Source organism: Penicillium psychrofluorescens (genome assembly GCF_964197705.1).
Source record: "Penicillium psychrofluorescens genome assembly, chromosome: 1".
NCBI classification, from domain to species: domain Eukaryota; kingdom Fungi; phylum Ascomycota; class Eurotiomycetes; order Eurotiales; family Aspergillaceae; genus Penicillium; species Penicillium psychrofluorescens.
The window spans coordinates 4,266,376-4,290,940 of NC_133439.1; the positions used below are offsets into that span (position 1 = coordinate 4,266,376).

General features: G+C 52.4%; 9 protein-coding genes across 9 annotated transcripts; 4 read left to right on the forward strand and 5 right to left on the reverse strand.

The window, feature by feature from the left end:
• Positions 1-356: 356 nt before the first annotated feature.
• PFLUO_LOCUS1601 (uncharacterized protein) lies at positions 357-2,489 on the forward strand (the record flags this gene model as incomplete). The annotated part of the gene is made up of 3 exons (XM_073778654.1): positions 357-1,232; positions 1,282-1,553; positions 1,604-2,489. 3 exons carry the CDS (start codon positions 357-359, stop codon positions 2,487-2,489), a joined length of 2,034 nt encoding a protein of 677 aa, XP_073635688.1.
• A 302-nt stretch (positions 2,490-2,791) lies between these two features.
• On the reverse strand, positions 2,792-6,398 carry PFLUO_LOCUS1602 (importin subunit beta-3; the record flags this gene model as incomplete). The annotated part of the gene is made up of 6 exons (XM_073778656.1): positions 2,792-2,999; positions 3,052-5,117; positions 5,169-5,600; positions 5,651-5,826; positions 5,880-6,102; positions 6,216-6,398. 6 exons carry the CDS (start codon positions 6,396-6,398, stop codon positions 2,792-2,794), a joined length of 3,288 nt encoding a protein of 1,095 aa, XP_073635689.1.
• A 429-nt stretch (positions 6,399-6,827) lies between these two features.
• On the reverse strand, positions 6,828-8,861 carry PFLUO_LOCUS1603 (uncharacterized protein; the record flags this gene model as incomplete). Its single annotated transcript, XM_073778657.1, has 4 exons — positions 6,828-7,676; positions 7,725-7,819; positions 7,875-8,748; positions 8,811-8,861. 4 exons carry the CDS (start codon positions 8,859-8,861, stop codon positions 6,828-6,830), a joined length of 1,869 nt encoding a protein of 622 aa, XP_073635690.1.
• Positions 8,862-9,472: 611 nt separating this feature from the next.
• PFLUO_LOCUS1604 (40S ribosomal protein S26) lies at positions 9,473-10,225 on the forward strand (the record flags this gene model as incomplete). The annotated part of the gene is made up of 4 exons (XM_073778658.1): positions 9,473-9,495; positions 9,720-9,847; positions 9,957-10,059; positions 10,120-10,225. 4 exons carry the CDS (start codon positions 9,473-9,475, stop codon positions 10,223-10,225), a joined length of 360 nt encoding a protein of 119 aa, XP_073635691.1.
• Positions 10,226-10,581: 356 nt separating this feature from the next.
• Positions 10,582-13,181, reverse strand: PFLUO_LOCUS1605 (uncharacterized protein; the record flags this gene model as incomplete). The annotated part of the gene is made up of 2 exons (XM_073778659.1): positions 10,582-12,932; positions 12,989-13,181. 2 exons carry the CDS (start codon positions 13,179-13,181, stop codon positions 10,582-10,584), a joined length of 2,544 nt encoding a protein of 847 aa, XP_073635692.1.
• Positions 13,182-13,420: 239 nt separating this feature from the next.
• Positions 13,421-15,124, reverse strand: PFLUO_LOCUS1606 (uncharacterized protein; the record flags this gene model as incomplete). Its single annotated transcript, XM_073778660.1, has 4 exons — positions 13,421-14,199; positions 14,253-14,266; positions 14,320-14,884; positions 14,941-15,124. 4 exons carry the CDS (start codon positions 15,122-15,124, stop codon positions 13,421-13,423), a joined length of 1,542 nt encoding a protein of 513 aa, XP_073635693.1.
• A 340-nt stretch (positions 15,125-15,464) lies between these two features.
• PFLUO_LOCUS1607 (Protein spt10) lies at positions 15,465-17,054 on the forward strand (the record flags this gene model as incomplete). The annotated part of the gene is made up of 2 exons (XM_073778661.1): positions 15,465-15,965; positions 16,014-17,054. 2 exons carry the CDS (start codon positions 15,465-15,467, stop codon positions 17,052-17,054), a joined length of 1,542 nt encoding a protein of 513 aa, XP_073635694.1.
• Positions 17,055-17,553: 499 nt separating this feature from the next.
• PFLUO_LOCUS1608 (uncharacterized protein) lies at positions 17,554-19,081 on the forward strand (the record flags this gene model as incomplete). Its single annotated transcript, XM_073778662.1, has 4 exons — positions 17,554-17,959; positions 18,014-18,240; positions 18,295-18,587; positions 18,649-19,081. The coding sequence occupies 4 exons, from the start codon at positions 17,554-17,556 to the stop codon at positions 19,079-19,081; spliced, it is 1,359 nt and encodes a 452-aa protein (XP_073635695.1).
• A 1,098-nt stretch (positions 19,082-20,179) lies between these two features.
• Positions 20,180-20,902, reverse strand: PFLUO_LOCUS1609 (Regulatory protein leu3; the record flags this gene model as incomplete). The annotated part of the gene is made up of 1 exon (XM_073778663.1): positions 20,180-20,902. The coding sequence occupies one exon, from the start codon at positions 20,900-20,902 to the stop codon at positions 20,180-20,182; it is 723 nt and encodes a 240-aa protein (XP_073635696.1).
• Between the last annotated feature and the right edge of the window lie 3,663 nt (positions 20,903-24,565).

Here is a 24,565-nt window from a genome sequence, read left to right on the forward strand (position 1 = left end):
TTGCGGAGAAAAGCAATGGCGGGGAAGTGACCGGGGTAAATGAGAAGACGCACCACAAGCGCTGATTTTGAAGTCTCGCGAATGCTTGATGCGTCGATCATTGCCTTGATCCCCGCATAATTAACCAAGATTCTTCCACCAATGGGTTTAATTATGCATTTCCGACGCTTCTCCCACCGGAGCACCTGGTGCAAATGCTCCGTCCGCAAATGAATTGTTTCGCGATATTACAGTCCGAGAGTTGCCCATGAGTGTCTATTCCCTTGAACCCCTCTGGCGTTGATCTACGGGCTATATGTAGGCCGTCCTGGCATGATCTACCGGCCCCATCTGCTGCTCATTGATCCTCAAACGCAATGGCGCGAATCAGTACTCTTTTCGGCCTTTGGTCTCTCATATCTGTTTCTTTAGCCCAGAATTGCTGGAGGAATACTACCTGCTCCGGTCCGACAGAGACCGCATTCAGCGGGCCATGGGAAGACAACATCTATGCATCGTCCTCTCGAACGGTACAGCCCAAGACAACTTTATCTGATCTCAAGAACAAAGCAGACACAAACCCATCCCAACCAGAGACTGCAATTCTGCACGGAAATGGGTCTCTGGTGGTATTCGACTTTGGAAAAGAAGTCGGTGGCATCCTTCACCTCAAGTACAGCGCCACCGGCAGCGGGGCTGTGGGCATTGCCTTCACCGAGGCTAAGAACTGGATCGGAGAGTGGTCCGACGATTCCAATGCCCTGTGGCAGGATGGTGCTTTATATGCGAACTTCTCATCTGCCGGACAAGAAAGCTATGTCATGCCTGACCCGAAGCTGCGCGGCGGGTTCCGCTACTTGACTCTCTTCCTCGAGACGAGTGATTCCGCCAGTGTGAAAGTCGAAGATATCAGCGTCGAGCTGGATTTCCAGCCCACCTGGTCCAATCTTCGCGCGTACCAGGGGTACTTCCACTCCAGTGACGAATTGCTGAACCGGATCTGGTACTCTGGTGCATACACACTCCAAAGCAACCAGGTGCCTGTCAATACGGGACGTGTAACAGAAGGCGTTACGGTAGGATGGGAGAACAATGGGACTCTTGGACCTGGAGACACTATCATTGTGGATGGCGCCAAGAGAGACCGTGCCGTGTGGCCCGGCGACATGGGCATTGCGGTACCGTCGACCTTTGTCAGTCTTGGAGACCTGGAAAGTGTGCAGAATGCTCTCCAAGTTATGTACAACACACAAGTAAGTTACATTTATAACCTCAAAGAGACTGTACTAACCAAGACAATAGGACAAAACAACAGGAGCCTTTCCTGAGTCGGGCCCTCCACTCAGTCAGACAGGCTCAGATACATACCACATGTGGACGATGATCGGAACCTACAACTATGTGCTGTTCACAAACAATACCGACTGGCTTCTAGAGAACTGGGACGGATACCTCTTGGCTATGAACTACATCTACGACAAGGTGACTTATCCCAGCGGCCTGTTGAACGTTACCGGTCTTCGCGACTGGGCCAGATACGGGCAAGGATACAACAACTCAGAGGCTCAGATGATGTATGTATTGCACCTTCACAAGGCACAACATCTAACTAACACAATGGCAGCCTTTATCATACTATGCGCACCGGTGCTGATCTCGCCTCATGGACTGGAGATTCCACAAATCTATCAAGCACCTGGAACGACCGCGCTGCCAATCTAAAGGATGCCATCAACACCTACTGCTGGGACGAGTCATACGGTGCCTTTAAGGACAATGCAACCGACACCACGCTGCATCCACAAGACGCAAACAGCATGGCAATTCTGTTCGGCGTCGTCGACTCAGAGCGCGCAGACAGCATCTCCAAGAACCTGCTCAAGAACTGGGGTCCCATCGGCGCCGTAGCTCCCGAGCTACCAGAAAACATCTCCCCCTTTATCTCGTCCTTCGAAATTCAAAGTCATTTAACCGTCCGCCGGCCTGACCGCGCACTGGATCTAATCCGACGCAGCTGGGGCTGGTATATGAATAACCCCAACGGCACGGAGAGTACCGTTATTGAAGGATATCTCCAAAATGGAACGTTCGGATATCGTTGGGGTGATGGTTATTACAATGATTTCTCATATGTGTCTCACTCGCACGGCTGGTCGTCTGGTCCGACGTCTGCGTTGACGAACTATATCGTCGGTCTCTCTGTTACTTCGCCCGGAGGAGAGTCGTGGAGTCTTGCCCCGCAATTTGGAGATCTGGAGTTCGCGGAGGCTGGATTTGTTACTGAGCTCGGCAAGTACCAGGCTTCTTGGATAAGGAAGTCGAATGAGTATACCTTGCAGTTCTCGGTTCCGGAGGGCACCTCCGGAACTCTCGTTCTGCCGTTTGCGAGGGAGGGCCGGAGATCTGAGATTACTGTTGATGGAAGACGAGTTAGTAAGGATGTTGCATATGACGAGGACACGGCGACTATTGGTCTCGATGGTGGTTCTTACAAGGTGGTTGTCCAATGATGCTGTTGAATGTGCTCGGCGAGAGACACTTTGATAAAGCGGCTCTGCGAGCTCCTACCTACCAACAAGAAAGAATGACCTAAAGTACATACAGCAGTAAATTTAAAGAATCCAATTATCTAAGGCTCATGGCATTCATACGGGGCGACATAGAACGAAAAAGTTCAGTGATTCAAGAGTATCCGATCGACATGGGTGACCCAAATGTTCTGGTGGAGACATAGACAGGTGGGCGGCAAAAAGAATAAAGGAAAATAATAAAGTACTAGCCGCTGATATAATAAACGAAAACCTGTCTCTTTCTACTGAAAGTACTCGCGCACCCTCTCCTGGCTTTCAGGGCTAACACTCGCCAGGATCTGTTCCGCGTTCACGCCAGTCGCTCCTACCAGACGCTTGGCTGACTCGGCGACCCGAGCGGCGGTCTGGCCCTGTAGCGTTCCGGCGTCGAGAGCCTGCACGATGGATCCGAACACGCGGTCAGCCTTGCTAAAGGCAGCGGGGTTTTGCCTGAGATATTGGTTAGCTTGGAATTTTGAAAGGGAAACGGAGGGAAACATACTGGTCGATCAGCTGAGCAACAAATGAATAAGCATACGGCGCAGCTTCCTCATCGTAGGTGATGGGCAGCGTGTCGATCCAGTTGGGCACGACTTCCTGAGCATTCTGCACCTTAGACGCGTTGTAGTGCAGGATCTTGGCGATACTGGCCGAGGCATTCTCTGTCGCGAAAACGTGCTCCTCCGACCGAGCCTGAGCGTGCTGCGTCACCTGGAACAAGCTGGGGATGCTGGCTGCCACAAAGTCGCTCCAGGGAGCACCGCCTTTTTGGGCGGCAACACCGACGCCGTACGCTGCCGCTTGTCGGTTGGCCGCGTTTTCATCTTGCAGACCAGCCGCCAGAGGCTGCATGATATGATCCTTAAAGTTCCACGACTCTTCGCAGCAGAACTCCAGCACATCGTCCATGATGCAGAGCGCCCATTGCCGCTGTGTGGGGTCTTGGCTGGTGATGAAGGCATTGTAGAACTGGAGAAGCTGCTGCCAGGCCGGCAGGAAGGAAGTGCCCTGGTTTTTGAAGATGGTGTGGAAAGCCTTGTTCATGTCGCTCAGCAGGTTCTGGTCGTCTTCCACGGCATACTCGTAATCCAGGTTCTCCTCATCACCTTCCTCCAGCTCTGCCTGTTCTTCGAGTCGTTGCTTGACACGCATCTGGTAGTCCTCCAGTGTCGACTTGGCAGACTCGATGAACGCCTGCATGTGCTGTGGGCTGAGGCTGTTCTTGCCAATCACCTCGACCGACTCGTAGAAGCACTGGTACATCTCCGCCAGCGTGTCAACCGTCGGCTCCGCGCTCAGCACCTCGATGATCTTCTCGGCCACCTTGTTCCACATCTCGGCAAAGCCTGGTGATTGGTCACCGTGGGCCTTTTTGTAGGAGTTGAGCAGCTGTGGGATCAGCTTGGCTGCCGACACCCGGACGGGATCGTGGAAGAAGAAAGCAATGCCAGGAACAGCAATCTTTTCCATGGTCTCCAAAACGTAAGGCTCGAAGGCTTCCTCCAGAATTTGAGCATAGATGGTGATCAGCTCAATAGCGGTGTTCTTGTCCTCCAAGGCACTGGTCTTGATACCAATGATCTTGCCCTTGAGCGGAACAAGCTCCCAACCCTCGTCCTGCTCGACCTGCTCAATTTGGTCTTCATCATCAAGCAGCTGAATGTCAGCCTTGGCGGCAGCCACTGTCAACAGAGGCGGCATGACGCCCGGCAGATACGGAACGAAGTCGCGGCCAAGGACGCGGCACATACGACCCCAGCAGTGAAGTAGGTACTGCGACTGCGGGTCATCTGCATCGGTGATGTTCTGCTGGATGTTGCCCAGAAGCTGCACAAGGTTCAAGGCATCTTGGCCCATCTTCTCCTTGCCAACAGCCAATGCGATAAGAGTAGCACACTCCATGGCTTTCGCACGCAGCAGGCGGTACTCCTTGCCTTGCTCCTCCTTGAGCACGTTTAGCAGGAGTGGCATCAGGGTGGGGTAGTACTGGCCGAACGCCATCTCGGCAGAGTCAGCGATGGTGGCAATCGTGGATAGAGCTTGCTCCTGCAGGTAACGCTTGTCGCTGCGCAGAAGGCCCAGAAGGTGAGACAGCAAATTCTCAAGATACGGCTCCAGGATGCTCCGTTCAGCCTCTTCGCAAAAGTTCACCAGAGCGGCGGCCGCATGGGACTGAACACGCGGTTCGGCAGAGCTCAGCACGGGGATAATGTTGTTCAGCACAATAGCGTGATACTTCTCCTGCATCGTGCCTGCAAAGTCGGTACTCATCTGGCCCAAAGCGTTGCAGCCCGCATACCGAACTCGGGGGTGGGAATCGCTAAGTGCCGGAACAACCAACGCCAAAACCTGGTCCAATTCGCCCACCATCAAATCCCGGCAACCTTCCGAGATGGCGGAGATGGCCATCAAAGCGGCGTGGCGGTCGCGCCAGGCGGTAGAAGACATCATGCGAGGAATCCAGGAGAAAGCAGGCTGGAGAATGGCCGGACCACCCAACTTATTGGCCAAGCGGTCCATGCACTGCTCGCCAGCAATATGATTGAGATCGCTCTCCTCGGGTTCAAGCTGCGGGAAGTCAGAAGCAGTTTACAAAAAGATTAGGGAGAATTCACGCACATCCTCGGACGCGTTCCACTCTTCAGCGTCATCATCATCTTGTCCAACGTCGGTCATCAGGCTCAAGCACTGGGTGACCATTTCTTGCGCAAAATCGGGCTCCTTCTTGCACATGTTCGGGGCATAGTCGGCGAAGGTGGCCATCAGTTCCAGCGCATTCTGGCGCACCTGATCGCTCAGTTCCTTATCGGCAATGACGCTGATGCTGAACTTGACCAGGTTGCTAAACATGCCCTTGAACATCTTCTGGCTGATTTCGGCCAACTCGATCAGTGCGAGGAAGGCTGCGGACAGTTCCTCACTTTCCGACGACTCCTTAAGCGGGGGCAAGATGTTGAGAAGGTCAGGCGCAAGCGAGAAGAACTTGGGCTGAGTCTTCTTGGGCATGGAACGGAACAACGCGGCGAAGGCTTCCATAGCAGCAATGCGCACCTAGAACGCGGTCAACAAATGTCGAGTTAATCGGACAGTTCAAGACATACGGAGATGTTGTCATCCTTGAAGCCCTTGGTAAAGACTCCCAACACAGTATCCTCATGCTGCTTCTCGATAATACCAGGCGTAGTCGTGAAGATGCGGTATGCAGTCTCTCGCAAACCAGCCTCGGTGGACTGGCTGGCTGTGAATAGAACCTGAAGGAGGTCCGGCCATGAATCGCCTATTGCAGAGAAATCAGAACTGTCGTGCCCAACGCGTTGCAAAGTCCCATACCATTGTCCGTGTATTGCCGAGCTACCTCTGCCACTGCATCTCCAATCTTCTTCTGCACATCGGTAACTGTCTCTTTCGTCAAGCAGTCGACCAGCTTCTGACGGATCACAACGCGCTGCTCGTTGGTGAGCGACGAGAAGACCTCCTTGGTGTCGTTCGTGACAGGATCCTTTCGCGTTTTGGTAGCGATTCGACGGAAAAGCACGGCGGCGAAAGCACGCGTCTGTGAGGTGACTTAGGTTAACGATCTGTCGGCCTGGCGGTTTTTTTCTCTCCTTCCCAAAAAAAAATATTCTGTCCATCACAGGGGGGGAAGGAACACGAAGGGCGACTTACTATTGTGTCCTCAGCGCCCTCGATCTGCTCCACCAGGCCCATCAAGAGGACGTCTGGACGGTTCTGTACCCAGTCATTGTTCAGCTGCTCCTCCGCCTGGGTTCTAACGGCGTTGTCGGGGGTGCTCAAGGCGCGCAGCAGCTGGGACAGCGCGGTGTGGACCTCGGGAGGAAGCAAGGACATGGTGGTGGTGGCTGTCCCCGGAAATTGTGAAGAGGCAATCCAACAGCCCAGGGTGGTATATCAACCCTGAAGAGAGTGAAAGAAAGTCAAGGTGGTGGGGGAGGGGAGAAGGAGGAGTTTTGTTTTTGGTGGGGCGGAAGAACTTCTGCGCAGAAGATTTGGGAGGGAAGATTTGCGCGTAACGACCACAGTCATGCCTAGAGGTAGAACCATGCCTAGGGTCTACCTGGGTCAATTATTTGGCTAGCTACACAACATTCACGATGGAGATAATAAATTAGAATCTTTATTTGCATTCAAGGCTAACCTAACTAATACCACACGCACAGCCAGTATCTGAACGCGACTCGACTATTAAACTATGCAGTAGCAAGGAACCCAATCTCTAATCAACAGGAAGCGGAAGTGAATATATGATGTGATGATAGTTTACCGGCCGGTGGGACGGCTGAGAATGAAGACACCAGCAATGACGGCGGCCAAAGTCACAATGGCGCCGGGCAGGAGAAGGTCATTGGGGACACCGGAGATAAACTGCTCCTCGGACGAATGCGAGGGGAAGGCCTGGTGTGTCCGGGTCTTGTTCAGGACAGAATCTTCCGACGCGTGGTCCCCGATAGCGCTGCTGTGTTCTTCCACAATGGGGGAAGGTTGGGCGGGTGCCGGATGGGGATCAAGGGTGGTCGGGATGGGCGGGTGAGTAGGGTCGTGGACGAAAAGGTCGACCTTGTCCCGGCGCGTGCGGCGGGCTAGGCTGACCGCATCGGTCAGATCTTGATCCGTGGTGATGGAAACGGTGTCGCCCTCGTTATCCATGTAGCTGAGCGCATAACCGGTGTTGCTGAGTCGGCCCTCTTCCACAACGGCTTCGCCGCCCACGGCCTCGAGCTCATGACCCAGCTTGGCCGTCACTTGGGACATGAGATCTGCAACGCCCGCAGTGGTGAGGACGTTAACACGGTGGACGCGGCCACTGGGCGCCTTGAATTTAAAGGGAAAGGGAACCGGTTCGTCGTGGTGCTCGGCGTGGTGCTCGTCATGATGCTGGGAGACCACTTCAGAATGCTCATCACCGCCGTGGTGGGATGCAGATTCGTTGGGATTCACGCTATTATCGTAGGCCGAGCGAACGACGTCGGGACTCATGACGGAGCGAATTGGCGTGTGCGGCTGCTGGCTGTGGCTGCCAGAGGCCACCGAGTCCGTCTCGTGATCCATCGATAGCCAGAACTTGTTCCATGCGGGGCCCTCATCATCGTGGGTTTGCATCGTGTTGATCTATCTCTGGTAAGTTTTGATTTGTGCTAAGAATCAAGATGGGCTAACCTGTTCAAGAGTGGCGTAGGTAAGTTTCAAAACATCCACCATGCCAACAATTTCGCCGGCCTCGTTCATCACAGGAAGGTTGAGGTAGTGGCCATCTGGAAAATAGATTAGTTAGCAGCCATCGTAACACGATAACTGGGGCCAACCCACCATGCATTTTACGGAGCGCAGCCTGAATGCTCATATCGGTCGGAGCAAAGTCGGGGTGTGGAGTCATGACACGGACGACGCTGCAGGTAGCAGGGTCGAGACCAGGGGCAATAACCCGAAGGACAATATCCTTGCTGGTAAAGATACCAGTGATGGAGCCCTGGTCCTGCACGAGCAGGGCAGTGGTGTGATGTTCCTTCATCAGAGCCGCAGCGTCTTTGACAGTGGTGCGGACCGAGACAGTCACTGGGGGCATGCCGTCCAGAACACTCTCCAGGGTCGGACCGGACATCTTCTGACGCAGGGCCTCCACATATTGGATAACCTGCTGCGGCTGGCTGGACCCCAACTCGGTCTGCACGCCCTCGAGGGCGTCATACAGCTTGCGAGAAGAGCTGTAGGCACGTTCCAACTTCTCCATCGCATCGTAGAAGCACTTAGTAATATCGAGCACACCCGAGATATCCTGGTTCTCGTCCATGACGGGCAGGTGTCGGAAGCCCTTGCGGACCATGAGGTCGAGGGCATCGGTAGCGCTCGTGTCGGTCCGCGCGCACAGCGGATTCTTGGTCATGATCTCGGCGACGGAAACCTCACGCGCCTTCAGGCCCATTCCGATGACACGGAACGCCAGATCCTTGGCTGTGAAGATACCCGCAATCCGCTCATTGTCATCGGTCACCAACACGCAATCCTCCCGCTTGGCAGCCATCAGCTGGGCGGCCTCGGCGATGCTGAGCGAGGGTTTGATCTGGAGAGCATGGCTGGGCTTCAGGGCGAGCACGGTGCCGGGAGGGGCCTTGCGGGCGTTCCTCGCCTTGGTCGGGTTGTGCCTCTTTTTGTTGAGGTCGGCCTCCATCTTACGGCGGATCGCCTGCCATGAAACAGTTAGGATTAGCAGACATATAATACCGCCAGGTTGGCATCATCACGCACCTCATCCCGCTTCGACTGGTTCTGTCGCTGTCTGCTGCTGGCGGCGCTCATGGTGCCGCTGCCCAAGTCACTGGAGGGGGTATTGGCGGCGGAGGAGTCAGGTCGGGGTCGGGGGATATGAGAGGAAACACCCGAGTCCTTCTCGAAGTCGGGCAGCCTGCCTCTCCCGATAGTTTTATTGGGAGTGCCCCTAAAAGTGCCTGTGGCCGACATAATAGGGAAAGAGGACAGGGAAGGGGACCAAGCAAACAATCAATCAATCAGATCAAGGGAACTCAGGCACAGGCAGGAAAAAAAACAAGCCCAAGGATGGCGATCCCGACCAGGGAACCATCCGTGTTGTCCAACCAGGAGATAAACACGCTGACCTAATCACGGGACGGTCGCTGCGTTGCTGACTGGCGCTAAACCGATTACAGACAGCCACGTGATGGAGGTCTCCGGGTGCCCATTTGGTCAGGCCAGCAATTCTTTCCCGTGACCCGCTCGCTTAGGGCCTAGGGCTACGCACAATTTCTCATCCCCATCAGGTCTTGGTTGTGTGAGCGAGTGTCCGACAACCCACCTTTCCCCGACAACCCCCTCCAACCGTACGCTACAACTTCCTCCCTTTTGACTCGAATCCAGCATCTGATCCATCTGCAACAGAACAATCCGTCAAAATGGTCAAGAAGCGGGCGAACAAGTAAGCCCACACCACCTTTCTTCATCGCCAACAGTCCTCCATTCGCTCGAAACTCTCCGCAATGACGCCGACGGGAAGCAACTGGATGCACACAAAACATTACATATCCGGACAAAAATCCGAAAAAGCACCGAACACGCATTGCTGGACGACGGCCGAACGAATGGGGACACTGAGTGCTGGGAGATGTGTTGAAGAAGAACACCATCACTAACTTTCTATAGCGGTCGCAACAAGAACGGCCGCGGCCACGTCAAGCCGGTGCGCTGCTCCAACTGCGCCCGCTGCACTCCCAAGGACAAGGCCATCAAGCGGTTCACCATCCGCAACATGGTTGAGTCTGCTGCCATCCGTACGTGCCACCCAACTTTCCACTGCCCAACCCGCACTCGCCTGGAATCAATCGACACAACGTGACTGCTATGAAATGCAATGAACGCTAATTGATCCCGGCAATGCAGGTGATATCTCTGACGCCTCCGTCTTCGCCGAGTACGCCGTGCCCAAGATGTACCTGAAGCTTCAGTACTGCGTCTCGTGCGCCATTCACGGCAAGATCGTTCGGTAGGTCACCACCAACCCATTTTTGGGGGGTATTCCAGGTATACTGATCCGCGCGCTTAGTGTCCGCTCCCGCGAAGGCCGCCGCAACCGTGCCCCTCCCCCACGGATCCGCTACAACAAGGATGGCAAGAAGATGAACCCCCCTCAGGCCGCTAAGGCTATGTAAGGGTGTGAAATCGGGTTTTGTGCGTCATCCAACGAGCAAGATAAAAATGGAACTAGTCTGAAATGAATGAACCCTTTTATTTTGTTTCCTTTTCCTTTTTCCCCAGTGCTTTCGGGGTGCTGTGTTGGCGAACCTTTGATCTCAGGGCAAAGGTACGCGTGGGAGTGAGTGATTAGAATGGAATCGGGGGAGTGAAAGGCGTACGCTTATCCTATCGTGTCTCTCTTCATCCACTCTCGAGCAACATGTCCGAAATGGAGGACTGGAAAATCACCAAAAACTTTACAAGAAGCAGAGTTCATTGCGTAGAAAGAAAGGAGTATGTAAGCTGGGTATATGCATGCAGTCTATCAAAATCATGGGTACAAGTATCCCTTCTCAAAGTAATTCCCATACACATCCACCAGCCCGGTGCGGCCCTTGGGCGCCGAATTCCTCACCACCTTAACCTCCCCTTTCCAATGGCCCTCGACAAACTGCGCCATGGAGATCGACGGCGTCGACGGCAGCGGCGAAGGCGATGACGGAGAAAGCCGATCAGACGAGGCACCAGTGCCACTGGTAGTGCATCGCCGACCTCTCTCGCGGCGGACGGCATTCTCGTACTCGGTTTTCTTTGCGCGACGGAAAGCAGCTAGTTCCTTGACCACGTCAATCTCTGAGAGCAGACCGTCTGTCGCAGGAGCGGGACTGGCTTTCTCTGTTGCTGCGGACGTGACGCTGGACTGGCGGCCGAGCGGAGACTCGGTACGCGAGTGAATTGACTCGTCGTCCGAGGGTGTGAGGCTGACTTTCTCATTCAACATGGCCATGGGGAAGTATTTCCCCGGGTCATTCTCAGGGATGCCGCACTCTTCTTCTCCGAAGAAGCTGAAGTCGTTCGTGGCTGCATCCCACAGAGCCTCGGAGTCGCGGTCTCCGGTGCTGGAGTTGGCCGTGCCGTGACGGTATCCGGTGGGTTTCCAAGAAGTGAGCTTCGATGTGGGAGTGGTGGGAGTGATTTCGAGGATAATTCGTCGCAGACCGAACAGTGAGCGGGCGCGTTGCTGCTCGGCTCGTATCCGTGCTTGACCTGGTGGTAGGGAGTAGTCCGATCCAGCTTGAAGAGTAGCGAGCAGCGTCTCATTAGAGCAGGCTGTGATGAATCGGGTGAGCGCGTAGAGAATGGGAGAGTTGCCTTGGATATGCGATGGCACGTCTGTCAAGATCAAGGTTTCCAGATGGGGCACATGGGATGGATGGAGGTATGGAAATCGGCACTCGTTTCCGCCTTGGAGTGGGAGGGATTGATTGCTTGGACGCTTTGCGAGTAGTTCTTGTATTTTGTGTGCACGGGGATCACCCATTGGTATGGGCGAGCCACAATAATCGATTGGTGCACCCTCTGGAGCCGAGCCGGACGGTATTATAGGAGTGTCTGTTTTCGGGGAGACTAGACTGCCTCCGGGCTGCACTACCTCTGGGGCAAAGGCTGATCCCCGTCTCATGGCTGATAGAGGCTCATCTTCACGAGGCAGCGATGGGCGCTGCTTTGAGACTATGGTTGATGCAGACCTCGAAGATCCGCCCGTCGACGTGGCTGCCAGCTCAAACACGGGCTCGTTTTCCGCGGGTAATTCGTGAATCTCGTGGGAAGTGTCCAGCTCAAATTCATGAGGAGCCTCGATTGCCTGGAGTTCTGGTAGAAGATCCCTGAACGACACAAAGTCTTTGGTCCGGGGCTCAGCGGTGGCGATGGCATGATGGGCTCGTAGATATGTTAACTTGTCTCCAGCAGAATTACCCAAAAGCGGGACAAGCTTCTCGGCACCGGGATATCTTGATCCTGGCGGTGTCTGAGGGAATGATTTGCCGTGCACAATCTCAGCAGTGTTGACTGTTCCCACATCAAGGACGTGAAGTCTCTCTGAGGCCAACAGACCCGCCACCCCCTCGACCGTGAGTTGATTGTCGGCAATATAGAGGTGAGTAATGCCCGAATTCGGCAAGTCATCAAGCCAGAAGGAGTTGCTTGTAGCCGGCTGAGCCAACAGTTTCATGAACTGCTCGTCAAGATCCGAGCTCATCAAGAGGTCCATCCCGGGGAGTCTTGATGATTCGCCGAAGACGTTGGGCGGACGCCTCATCCGCTGGTGCAGCCCCGAACTATTCTGCGACACAAACGAGGCCTGCAGTAGAGATCGAACCGCCATGTCTGTCAACATATTATTCCGCAGATCCAGAAAGCGGACACGGATTCCGATAGCGTTGGCCAAGAACTCGGCGTCATTATCTTTCAGCCCGACCCCGCGCAGCTTGAGCACCTGCAGATTTTCAAGATGCGACAGAGACGAAAGAACACTGCGATCTCGTGCAGGCGTGGTGTACGAAAGATCGAGGTAGATCAATAGGGGAAAGCGAAGGATTGTCTCCGAGAGGCTGCTGGACGTGGTATTCGGCTCACGCTCCGCGAGCAGCAGACGGACATTATACTTACTGGACCTAGCCTGTTTCTGCAGTGCGGACATGGCATTATGGTCGAAGAATGGCAGCCTCGACACCATCAGGCACTGCAGACACGGTAGGTACTCTAGGATGTCTTTTAGCCAGCCCGGTCGCGGGCCGCCATAGATCTCCGACAGGGCCGGGGGCAGATGGAGCGTATGGGTCATCGACCGCACCTCTAGCCGGGCATATTTGAGTGTGCGCCGGAAACGCGTGAGCGCCACTTTTTTTCTCTGCCGTCAGCGATGTTTTGTGTTGGCGGAGACCGGTATCACTTACCGTAGACGGCATCATTGTCAGTCCCAAAGTGGGAGGCCGGATCGCCCCACAGAAAGGGCATGAACAGTTCGTGCCATCGAAGACAGACTAGTGATGCCGCGCAAAGATCGCTGGAGGGGATATAGTCCGCGATAATCGCCCAGGCATCTCTGGCTGTGGCGGATTCGTATGAGGGCGGAATAACGTCCATCATCTTGGATCCTTAATTAAGTCGACAGTCAAAGACGATGCGTTGCATTATTTGCAAATGTCTGTTGCATTCTACGATAGAACCAGCAGTGAAATAGTTTGGAGGATAGTGGCAAGACTTGTTCTAGAATACGAAGAGAAGATGATGATGGATGGACGCTCGGCCCTTCCGACTCCGCCTCGTTGCTGTGCCCGTGCTGACTGGATTTCCATACAACCGACCAGTCAACTAACTATACCTCTTTAAAACACACCCTTGACTCCATTTCCACCCAAACCTGGGAATCCGAGTTGACTACGCCTGGCCTCCTGGAATGCAGAATCTGTAGAGACCGCAGCACCGAGTTCCATCTGGCGCAGTCTCGCCTGAACTACAGCACAGGCATCGGCCCACGCGCACACCGTACCCGGAAGTCCCTCAAACAGCGACCACGGATCATCAGGTGGACGATAATCTCGGTCGGATGGTGCTGGCGCAGTATTGTACGGCCTAGTTTCGCGCGCATGCAGCAAGAAAGCCAGCGCCCGGGAGAGGAAAAAGTCCCCAGTGAGTGTCCGACTCACATCCGGGAGAGTCGATGTCTTCTCGCGCTGTAGGTACGCTTGTCGAGGTTTGTCAATATACTCCGAATCTTCGTAGCAGTCATGCAATAACAGCCATGGGTAGGCGTTGCCGGCAATCCCGTGGCACAGACTGCCTCCCTTGGACAATAACCCTTCCTCCCAAGTGCGTTCTGTAGCCGTGTAAATGACCTGGTCCCATTCAGGCTGCCAGAATGCCTCAGCCAGCGGCCTGTTCTTCAGGGCGGCAACCATGAGGGCCAGCACGCCGGGGCTGCAATGGCAGATTTGGAGGAGGCGGGGACCAGACGAGTTACTTTTTAAAGAAGGAATGGACATGGGGAGGTGGCCGTTGTTCGCTATGCAGAGCTTGCAGATAGTGGTAATGGTCCCTCCGAGGTCAGTTAGGTAAGGTTTCAGTTCCTCAGGCTTGCATGCAAGCAGAATGGCCAGGATGCCGGCTTGAGGGAGATGTTAGTAATGTAGAAAGACTACGAGCTGGTGGAAAACTCACTCATTCCATGGACGCTGGGGGAATGTCAGCTTGCTCTCAACAGATGGTTGTCGGGGATTTAACTGACGCTCCAAACCCGTAGAATCCTTCAAGCCAGACATACATCAACGGATGGGCATCCGTCTCGCCGTGCTTTTCAATATAATCCTTCGAGCCCTGCCGCCCGGCATCGATGATCAGATGGATCAAATTGGGGATCTGGTTCAAGATAGGGGCAAGAGCCTTCTCGGTCTCTTCATCGAAGTGATGGGCTCTGATGTTTAGAAGAGTCCATAGAACACCCGCTCGGCCATACAACATTTCATCAGCGCCCATCTTTCGGTCACCGTGCGAGACGAGGGACCCGTTTTTGAGGGATAGATTGACAGCCTCCTCGAGGACGGCGCCATCCTCGGAGGAAATGGTTGGTTTTTCTTTCGTCTTGTCGCTCAGGGCAGCTAAGATATGCAGAGCGACGGCCGTCAGGGGAGACAAAGAGCCGACGGGAGATATTCGAGAGGGGATGAGGGGTGTATCTGATAGACCCGACGGGATCCTCTGCAGTGCCCATTGACGATAATCCGGGGAAGGACCATTCTCATCTGCCAAAATCGGAGACTGGAAATTGAGACGGAGAAAACCAAGAGCAACTCCTGCAAACGGGCTTGTCAGACATCAGTTGGTTGAGGTTGGTCAATCAGTTCCATACCAGGAAATCCCTTGAAAAAGCCCGTCTTGTCCCACTTGTCTGGCACCGGGCTGTTCTCATGAATCAACTCCGAACCTTTGCGGACTGCCTCACGAAATTGTTTGAGACAGTCAGCCAGCGTGGTAGCATTGATGTCCACTGGCGACAGAGAGTTGTCATAGTACTGCGGACGCTGGTCGGCCATGTTGTATTCTATCTTGTTGAATTCAAGATCTGACGTGTTCTCCAGCCCTGATCAACCACAGGAGAAGAATCAACACAAGCCCCTCTTGCGGGGGTTGTAGTGGTGCGAATAGTAGCTGTACGACACAGGCCTTGAAGCCTGAGGCAGAAGTATATGCCTCAGGCATTATGATTAATCATCAAGTCCCACGATTTCTCGGTTTTGCGTTTCTTCCATTCCGGACTCGAGAATACTCACGCGGTCCTCGAAGTTCCCGGTGCTTCTAGAAGCAGCGCAGAAGGTCAGTGGCCGGTCAGATGTATAGATTCTCGAACTAACATGCCCTAGTTTTTGACCTATCATGTCCGAGGTCCATGGCGCCGACGCTGAGCCTGGGGCCGCCGGCCCTCAACCCCAGTGTCTGTCGGTGCTGGCACCGCGACAAGTGACCCTGCGGGATCGAGTCACCGTGGCCACCTTGGTGCCTTTCACGTCGGCAGACGATGTGCCGCGGCCGCTGATGAAGTATCTCTCGGATCAGTTCAACAAAGAGATCGAAAAGGGCGACACCTATGCCATGACCGATCCCATTCCACTGGCCCAGTTCGGCCGCTATTGGTTCTCCAATTTCGGCGTCGTCATGCTCCTTGGTGACATCCAGAGTGCAGAGCAGACGCATGCTATGGACCGTGCGGGTGCCAATTGGACCAAGGTTTGCCTGGGGGGGTTTCACATCCGACCCAATTACCCGGGCCGTAGTAGTCATGTCTGCAACGGCACCTTTATCGTCACAGATGCTGCCCGAAACAAGGGTGTGGGTAAGCTGATGGGCGAAGCATATCTGCAGTGGGCACCTCAGCTGGTACGATTTCCCGACCTCTTGTTTGACTTTTGCTAACTTGGCTCTCAGGGCTACACATATGCGGTCTTCAACCTGGTGTATGAGACCAACGTTGCCTCCTGTCGCCTGTGGGACTCCCTTGGCTTCAAGCGGATTGGCAGAGTCCCCGGGGGCGGACAGCTAAAATCCCAGCCGGGAGAGTTTGTCGACGCCATCATCTATGGCCGGGGTCTCAGCCTGGACGGCGAGGATTCCGTGTCCCAGGACCGTTTCGAGAAGATTCGGTATTATCTGAAGCATTCCAAGTACCCTCGCGGCGCCGATCGAGCGGAAAAAAGTCGACTTCGCAGCGCAGCAACTCACTACAAGCTGATCGGCGGGGATGATGGCGAGCCTGAGCGGCTGATGCTCAAGGATAAAGAAGTCGTGTCAGATCCACAGCAGCAGTATGAGATCGCCAACGAGGTCCATCTGCAGCAGCATGCCGGGATCAACAAGACCACCGCCGCCATCGCTGTCAAGTACCATTGGGTGCGCATCAAGGAAACGGTTAATCGCGTCATTCGAGACTGTCCGGAGTGCAAAGAGACTCTCAAGACACCTCCAATCCCGGGAACCAAGGATGACGACCAGACGGTCGATGACGATATGGTCGATAGCGCAGTGGATGATCCCTCAAAGGACACATCAGACCAGGCAATGGAAGAGGCCCCAGACGACTCCTCGAGCCATAACCCTTTCATGAACCCCCATCCACCCGCCGCCGCACCTGGCACGGTGCATCCCATGGCGAGCTTCGGGGCGCCCATGCCCCTCGACCCGCAAATCATGCAATTGCACCAGCAACTACGACGCTACCAAGGCCAAAACCCGACACCGAGTCTATACGGCCCGCACAACGTCGCAATGTCCAATTTTGACGAGGCTATGCGGTTCCACACGGCCAACAATGCCTACCAAATGATGGTGGACGACGGGTCGGATCCGTTTCGGCAAGAGGTACTGGGGCTGGCTAATCCACAGACCACTCATGACCTTCAGCAGGAGGCCGACTTGCTGGCCAAGTACGAGTATGGGAATCCGTCGGATGGGAATTACGACTTTACGTGAACCTGTGATGTTGTGTACTACGTATCTTGGGCCCAGGGACTGGTATTGTTGGGCATGGCATCTGCATATCTAAGTAGGAACCTGTATAGTATAAATTATGTAGTAGTAGAAGCATTCAAGGTTGTTGCTATCATAAAGTGGGACTCGTTCTTTGATATAAGAAAGTTTACCGCCTCAGGAACCAACTTTCCATTTTGGGACATCTCACACCAAGCCCGATAAGACCGGAACTTATACACCCATTCCTTCTTCTTTCTTCTTTCCCCCTCCTACTACTCATCCCTTCTTCTCTCCCCCTCCTGCTCGTCCCTTCTTATTCCCCCTCTCGGATCTCTTCTTCTCTTCCTCTCTCCCTGCCAACTGCAGGACTTTGTGCCTTGATCATCCTTTCGTCATGGAATCCGCGCGTGCTCTGCTTTGCAGAAGACTCCCTCATCTCATCCAATTTGGGGGGACCGCCTCGCCTTCGGTTTCAGATGAGCGACTTTGTGCGAGCTATATGCACGAGTGGCCAGGCTTCGAAGCTCAGGTGCTCGCTGCGTGTAACTTGCTGGATTTGACGGCTCAAGTGAGTGTCACTGACGCTCCAGAGGGCGAGCTTTACTTTGTTGGCAGTGAGTTGGGCCTCACCACTCGCTTTGCGCGACATGTCTGCGATGCTGTGGCGAAAGCACTGTCAGTCACGAATCTGTCTTTGCGGTTCGGGGATATGCAGTCTTTACTGACACACCCATCGACGATTCCTGATGTGACTCTTGCCCTTTTCGCGCCTGCGACCGCACCGAGTAGGGATGCAGCCACTCTCATCGCGGCGGGCGAACTCAAAACTTGGTGGACGGTAAACCTTGCAGAATGGACTACCCTTCCGCGCCGGACGTTCTTCTCATTCCTGGAACCATACATCGGTACGTCTTTTTAAGTATGCTTGTGCAAATGCAGTGTTTCTCATGGTCCTACAGGTCAGCTCGTCTCTTACATGCGCGAATACGGTCTACGGTACGGCTTTCTATCCACGTACAAGTCCACCATCTTCGTCAGGAGAGACGATGATTTCCGCTTCAGCCTGTCTCTGCCCGTCAGCCAGGATGCCACCAATCCGTCGCTTCGAGAATGTTTTGCAGGATTTTCCGTACTCGCTGCGGAAGACCCCGAGTACAGGGAAAAAGACGACATGGATGCAAGACTTGTAAATTTACTCTTTTATCTGGATGCTTAATTGTACAGATGCTAACTGAAGAAGCTACGCTCTCCGACGGAGCCTGGGATGTTGGCTTCGATGCGGCCTTCGCCGTACCGAAGCAGGGTTGGCGACTCTACCCAATCACTCACACCCACAACTGCTAGTGAAAATGCTACGTACCACATCACGCCAGACTCAATCATCGTTGGCGATAACGGGGTTGCAGCAGGGTTCGTACAATGTGTCGAGCTCCTTTCCTCCCCGCGTTTGAAAAGAGAAAAGGCAGTGTACGAAGTTGAATCTCGCGGTGCACGATACATCGCGAAATGCTGGTCTTATGATCGCGACGTGAGGTATGTTGTGTTGAATGACTAGATAATTCTATTATACTGATATGTGTCATAAAAAAACCAGTGCTGCGAAGGAATGCTGGATGTACGAAAGACTCTATGAACTTCGGCCAGGAGGATTCGAGGTTTTTCCTCGCCTTGCGTTCTTCGGACAGATTATCTGCTCATCGAAATTCCCAGAAGGAAACTTCCTTCTGCTCGAGAAACGGCCCGGCAAACCCCTGTTTGGGATGTGGAGCAGCCTGTCATCAGCCGAGAAGGCCCATGTCTACAGCGAATGCAGCAGCGCGATCCGCATCCTACGATCGATCTCCATTCGGGTGCTCGACGCAGGCAAACACAACGTACTCTACGATCGCGAAACTGGTACTGTCACCATGGTTGATTTTGAGACGGTCGTGGAGTTGAGTTCGCCCGAGGAGATTAGGACATTGAATCCCGAGCTGTATGCGATTTTTGCGGATACGGATATGCGCCAGTACATCCACGGTGGATAGCTTGGGTCGTTGCTCGATTCCGTTCTTCTTTACTTTTTGTCTATGTATCTTTAGCCCGGCGTTTACGGCAGCCGCTAGTTACAAATAGTATTAACCCGTTTTTGCTAATTCACCCTGATACAATACATCACTCACTTCGTCTTACATCTGGTAGAATGGCCGTAGGGAAGATGCCTCATCGTCAGATACCGTCATGGAGGACGCTCCGCGGGAAGATTCTGATGACGACGCTCCCTATTTCCGGAGACCGCGTCAGTACACAGGGTTGATAGCGACTACTTTGATTACACCTATACAAGTCCGTGAGAGCCTGACTACTAGGGGGCGGGTATTTCTTTGTTTGATGTAGATGAGTTCACCGCCTCAGGCATCAATCCTGATTTGGATATCTCTGACATCCTGTACACGACGTAGCTTGTTAAAAGACCCGCAAATCATGAAATTGCACCAGCAACTACGATGCTACCAAGGTCAAAACCCAACATCGCGAAATGCTGTTTTTATAATCGCGACGCGAGGTATATTGTGTTGAATGACTACATAGAGGCGCAGATCTAAGGCACGCATAAAATGTGCATAGAGATTGAGTACAACATACCATGAAGCAATCGTTGAGCAGACCACCAAGGAAATTCCGTACGACCGGCGGCATTATTCGCCCAATCCACACCCCTAATCCTTCTCCATACGCATTTGATCAAACACATTTTCGTCACCAACCTTTGATCCCGCCTCATGTTCGAGCATTGCGATGCGCAGCTCGGTGTGGGCTGGTAGCCCTGTTGAGTATCACTTCCGTCATTAGACACCGCAAGACCCTGGCCGTACGGATTCATGGTTTCATAGAAAGACTTGTGTTGGGGGAGAAGAAGAAATCTGGTCTGTCGCAGGGTAGCCTGGCAATTCTTTCAGGATAGAAATAGGAACTGAATATATTATTATACTCTCTCCCGGCATGTAGGTCTAGACGAATGTTCAATAGGCCGATTTCGCATTATCGGCCGGCTTCGCACTGTTGGCCGACCTCGCATCAAAAAGCCCAAAATACGCTACAGTGTGCCAATATAGTTCTCGTGGCAGATAATAAGCGAGATACCGCTAGTCTCCTACAAGCAATCCTTCGTCTTCGATCCCTCCTTGCAAAACCAGACCCTCAAAGAAAGATTCCCAGTCGCCAATATCTCTCAAAAACGGCAACGATGATTGCTCGTCGAATCCCATAGACCTCTCGAGAGCAGCAGCTGATGTATAGTCTGCTGGTCGTTGTGCCTTCACAGTTTCGCTGAATCGATCACAAGCACGCCATGTCGAGTCGATTATCAAATTGCTCGCAACGCGCGACCTGATCTTCACCGAAGGACTTCCTTTATTCAAGCGATTGCGGCTCAAGTATTCGATAATAGCGCAGAATCGGGACATGCGGTCATCCTCCACCTTTGACCGACTGCGGAATAACTGCCAGATTTGGCTGATGACATTCCTCGCCGCGGCCTCATCAACAAACTCGTAGGAACATTCAACGAGCTTGAGAAGGAACAAAGCTGCATCGAGAATATATCTGGATTGATGTTCCGGCCAATAAGGCAATTCTGCCGACGATTTAATGGCGGATTGTAAAAGACTCATTGCTGTAAGATAGGCATGGGCGAAAAATTCATGGTATTTCTCTGAAGAGAGCAAATCATCGGCGGCCTCGAGCCCCTCAGTCGTGAGTGCGAATGAATATAGTTGCAGCTTTGTTGCCAGGAAGAAAATGGATTCGTTGGTTTTCCATACAGATGCAAAACGGGCTTCTCGTGCACGCAGCTCCCCGTCGAACATTTGAATGAGCGGTGCGGGCCTAGGTAGAAGGCCCGTTGGTGTCGTTTCATTGTTGCCGAGGACATTGCAAAATTTGGTGCCTTGGTGCGCAATATGTAGTTGGTGGTAAATTATATCCGGTAGCCACAAAGGCTTCGGTCCCAATGCTTCTACGACACTGTGATCGATTATGGCCATGCTGGGTAGACCGAATCGTGTGCTCATTCTATTTATATCAGTCACAATCTTTGAAATGTATGGGATGCAAGTCTCACCTGTGACTCACAATGAAGCAAGCTAGCCATGTCTTTCTCCGCTCATTGATTGTTGCTTGATCGAATGAGGTATTATATGCAAAATCTGATATATTGGAGGGCCGGTGTAGGCCTTGCAAGAATGCGTAATTGATGCCCAGTCCACAATATGTCCAGGAATAGTCATTGATTGATGCACCAAACGGAAGCGGCCAGTAGCAAAGAAGAAGCAGTGCCTGGATTTGATAGAGCGATTGATCGTTTGGTGGACAGACGGTCGATGCCAACCCCTCAACTGCGCTCGCTAGCGCTGGGTACAAATGTTGATGTTGAGGAGATTCCTTGGCAGCGATTGTCATTATAGTCCAAAAGAGGAGTGGGCATGAATTGCATCGATCCAGAATTATAGCACATTCGGGAATCAGCGGAAATTGCTCGTGATAGTGCGAGTAGTACCTTGAGCAAATAAGCAAAGGATCTCTGGGGAGGACAGACAGATATTACTCTTCTAACAAGGCAGATATTGAAGAAGGATCAAGCTCCACATCTCCTATTGCTTTGCTGGTGAGTTTTTCATTGAGTTCTGGCCTTTGAGGAGCCGTCACTGCAAGAGGGCTGTTATCGGATTCGACAAAAGAGTTTTCAGGAGCATGAGGATTGGTATCCTGCTGCTTATCAGGGTCGGATGAGGAGCCGAGACGCTGCCTGATTTCTCTTAGTTCTCGTTCGACAGCATCTAGTCTCCTAAGCACAAGTTAGCCGCGTCTGTCAGTCCGTGGAAGCAAGGCCTCGGCGATACCCACTCTCTCTTCGCAACTCTCTTAAACGACGGGTCTACAGAGCAGTGCAGCTTTTGCCTTGCACATCGTGAACATGAGGCAGGAAAAAGCCTGGGAGCATCACACCGGAGCTGTAAGAAGACTTCGTTTAGGGACTCCCTTCATTTCTAAAGATGGAGGGGATTCAATCACAACCTTCATTTGTCGGCAATGCACGCATGCTCCTGTCTTATGTCTCGGCATAATGACTGACACTCGACGTTTCTTAATCAAGTCTTACCGAAAGAGATGTTCAGACCCTGAACCTGAGGGCCACCGCTACCTTCAACATTAGGTTCACGGAATCACTGGTGACTAAGCCCTTCGCTGGTCCTCGGCCCCGGGTATACTTCAACCACAAGCGACCCCTATAACCTCAAGTTTACTTAGCCTTGCCTTATCACATATCTATCGCTACTATGGGTGCACACGAGTAGGAATAACTAGCAAATTCTCTGATGGCTAATATTTGTACGAAAATTTGCTTATTTGTGTGCAACCCCAATCGCTACCCTAGCACTAATCTCGCAACAATATATCTATAGGTAGTAGAAAAAATCCGGATGCTTATCCCCCACTTCTTCAATCCCCAAAGCCCTAGTCTGCCGTGCCGCCTCGGTGAACTGGTCCCTCTGCTTTTGAGAGTTCTTTCGCCACAAGTACAATTGGCACAGCAAGGCTGCAATTATTCCCAACACCATAGCGCCCAGACTAAGGCCATTTCCCACGTAGTAATGTGGAGGACCGCTATAAAGTGCAGCGCCGAGGATAGAAAAACATTGGCCAAATACATTGATAGCCGCCAAACTGGTCGCTCTGGTGGGAATAAATAATGTTAACTTGGATTCGAGTGTAAAGGACGGGATTAAACTTACCGTCTTGTGTACCCAATGATATTACTGTTCATCCAGGCCTGAGTGATGACCACAGAAGGATATGTTCCAATTCCTATTAAGAAAGTTGCAGCAAAAGAAAGATGTCTCGATTTGCTCACAATGAGTAGAAGCCAGCCCACGGCGGAAATTGCAAAGGCCGTCATGAGAAAAATGCCGCGTTTCTTAAAATGATCTGATGCCCATCCAAAGAGTAGAACGGAAGCCGCAGCGCATAAAAATACCGGAACTGACAATATCTGAGTATGAAGGGTGGGGTAGCCGAAAGACTTTATGATGACAGGCAGAAAGGTACTGAAAGTTGCTAGGCTGATATTCAAGCAGCAATATATGAAAACTGCAATTATTAGTGTAGTTCTCGCAGAATACCATAGTGAAAATACCGTAGAAGTAGATCTTGGGATCTACTGCTAACAACAGTATGTGTTTTGGATTGATCTTGGCATCTTCCACATTATATGCCTCCAATGTCCTGCGTCTAGCAATTTCTTTTTGCTCCTGGCTAAATCCCCATTTGACCTTTTCTGGAACAGGAGGAAGCAAGAACAAAACCACAAAGCCGTATGCAATTGTGATAACACCTGAGGTTGCCATTGGATGTCATTATGACCATTTCAAGTCGCAGTATAGTCGAAATAAGTATGAATTCTCTTACCTTCAATCAGAAAGATCCATTTCCAGGCTGACATTCCTCCCGCTCCATTTAGACCTTTTTCGATACCAAAGGCGATGAGGCCGTTGAAACTTCCGGCAATAGCAGAAGTGGAAAAGAAGATCGCTCCACGAATTGCTAGCTCGTCTCGCTTATACCATATCGAGAGGTATAGAGGCGCGGCATTAACAAATGCCTCCGATGCACCGACAAGAACACGTAGGACCACAACAATAGCATATGACTTGGCGGCCGAGATTCTATTCCGATATATGATCAGGCAAGAGAAACAGCGTAGGGAAGTGCGCGACTTACAAAGCGTTGAAAGTGCCCCACACCATGAGGGCAAGAGCCAGCTGGCGTGGGGGGGTAATTTTCCGCATAAAAAGAGCTCCTGGCAACATGAAAACAACGTAACCAACATAAAATAATGAAACACAATTGGAAAGCCTTTTCCCGGAAAGGTTCAAATCTTGCGACATTCCGGCGACCGCGGCATTACTGATATCGCCACGATCCTACACAATCAATTGTCAGCAAGATGATCATCTTAAACGATCTATGGAATGGTTACCATAGATGCTAAGAAGTATATTATCCCAAGCAAAGGAAGAATGGTCGTGTCTATCTTCAGCAAGAATCGGCGCTCCTGTTTCAATTCCTCTGGGCTCAAATGACTCTGCTCACGAAGAGGGAAGGGTTTAGAATCTTGATCCACATTTTCAATTCTTTCCACCTCCTCTTTGGCATCGGGCGATTGGGTATTCATATCTTCGGGCGAGGCTGTCGATAGGAATATTCACAAAATAAACATAAGAATGATGACAGCAGAATCAAGGTCAAATGGCATCAAATGTGAGTGTCAAAAATGGAGATATGTGATATTTAATTCTATAATCTGGGGAAATTAAACTCAATAATTCATGTATTGGGTTGAGCGCGAGTTCGCATCCTCAAGCGGTTTCGCTTGAGGATGCGAGGTCGCACCGACGTGCGACCTCGCAACCGCAGCCCGTCCTCGGACCATTACGCGACTTGGCAAAACACGCAACCATAGTATTTTTCTC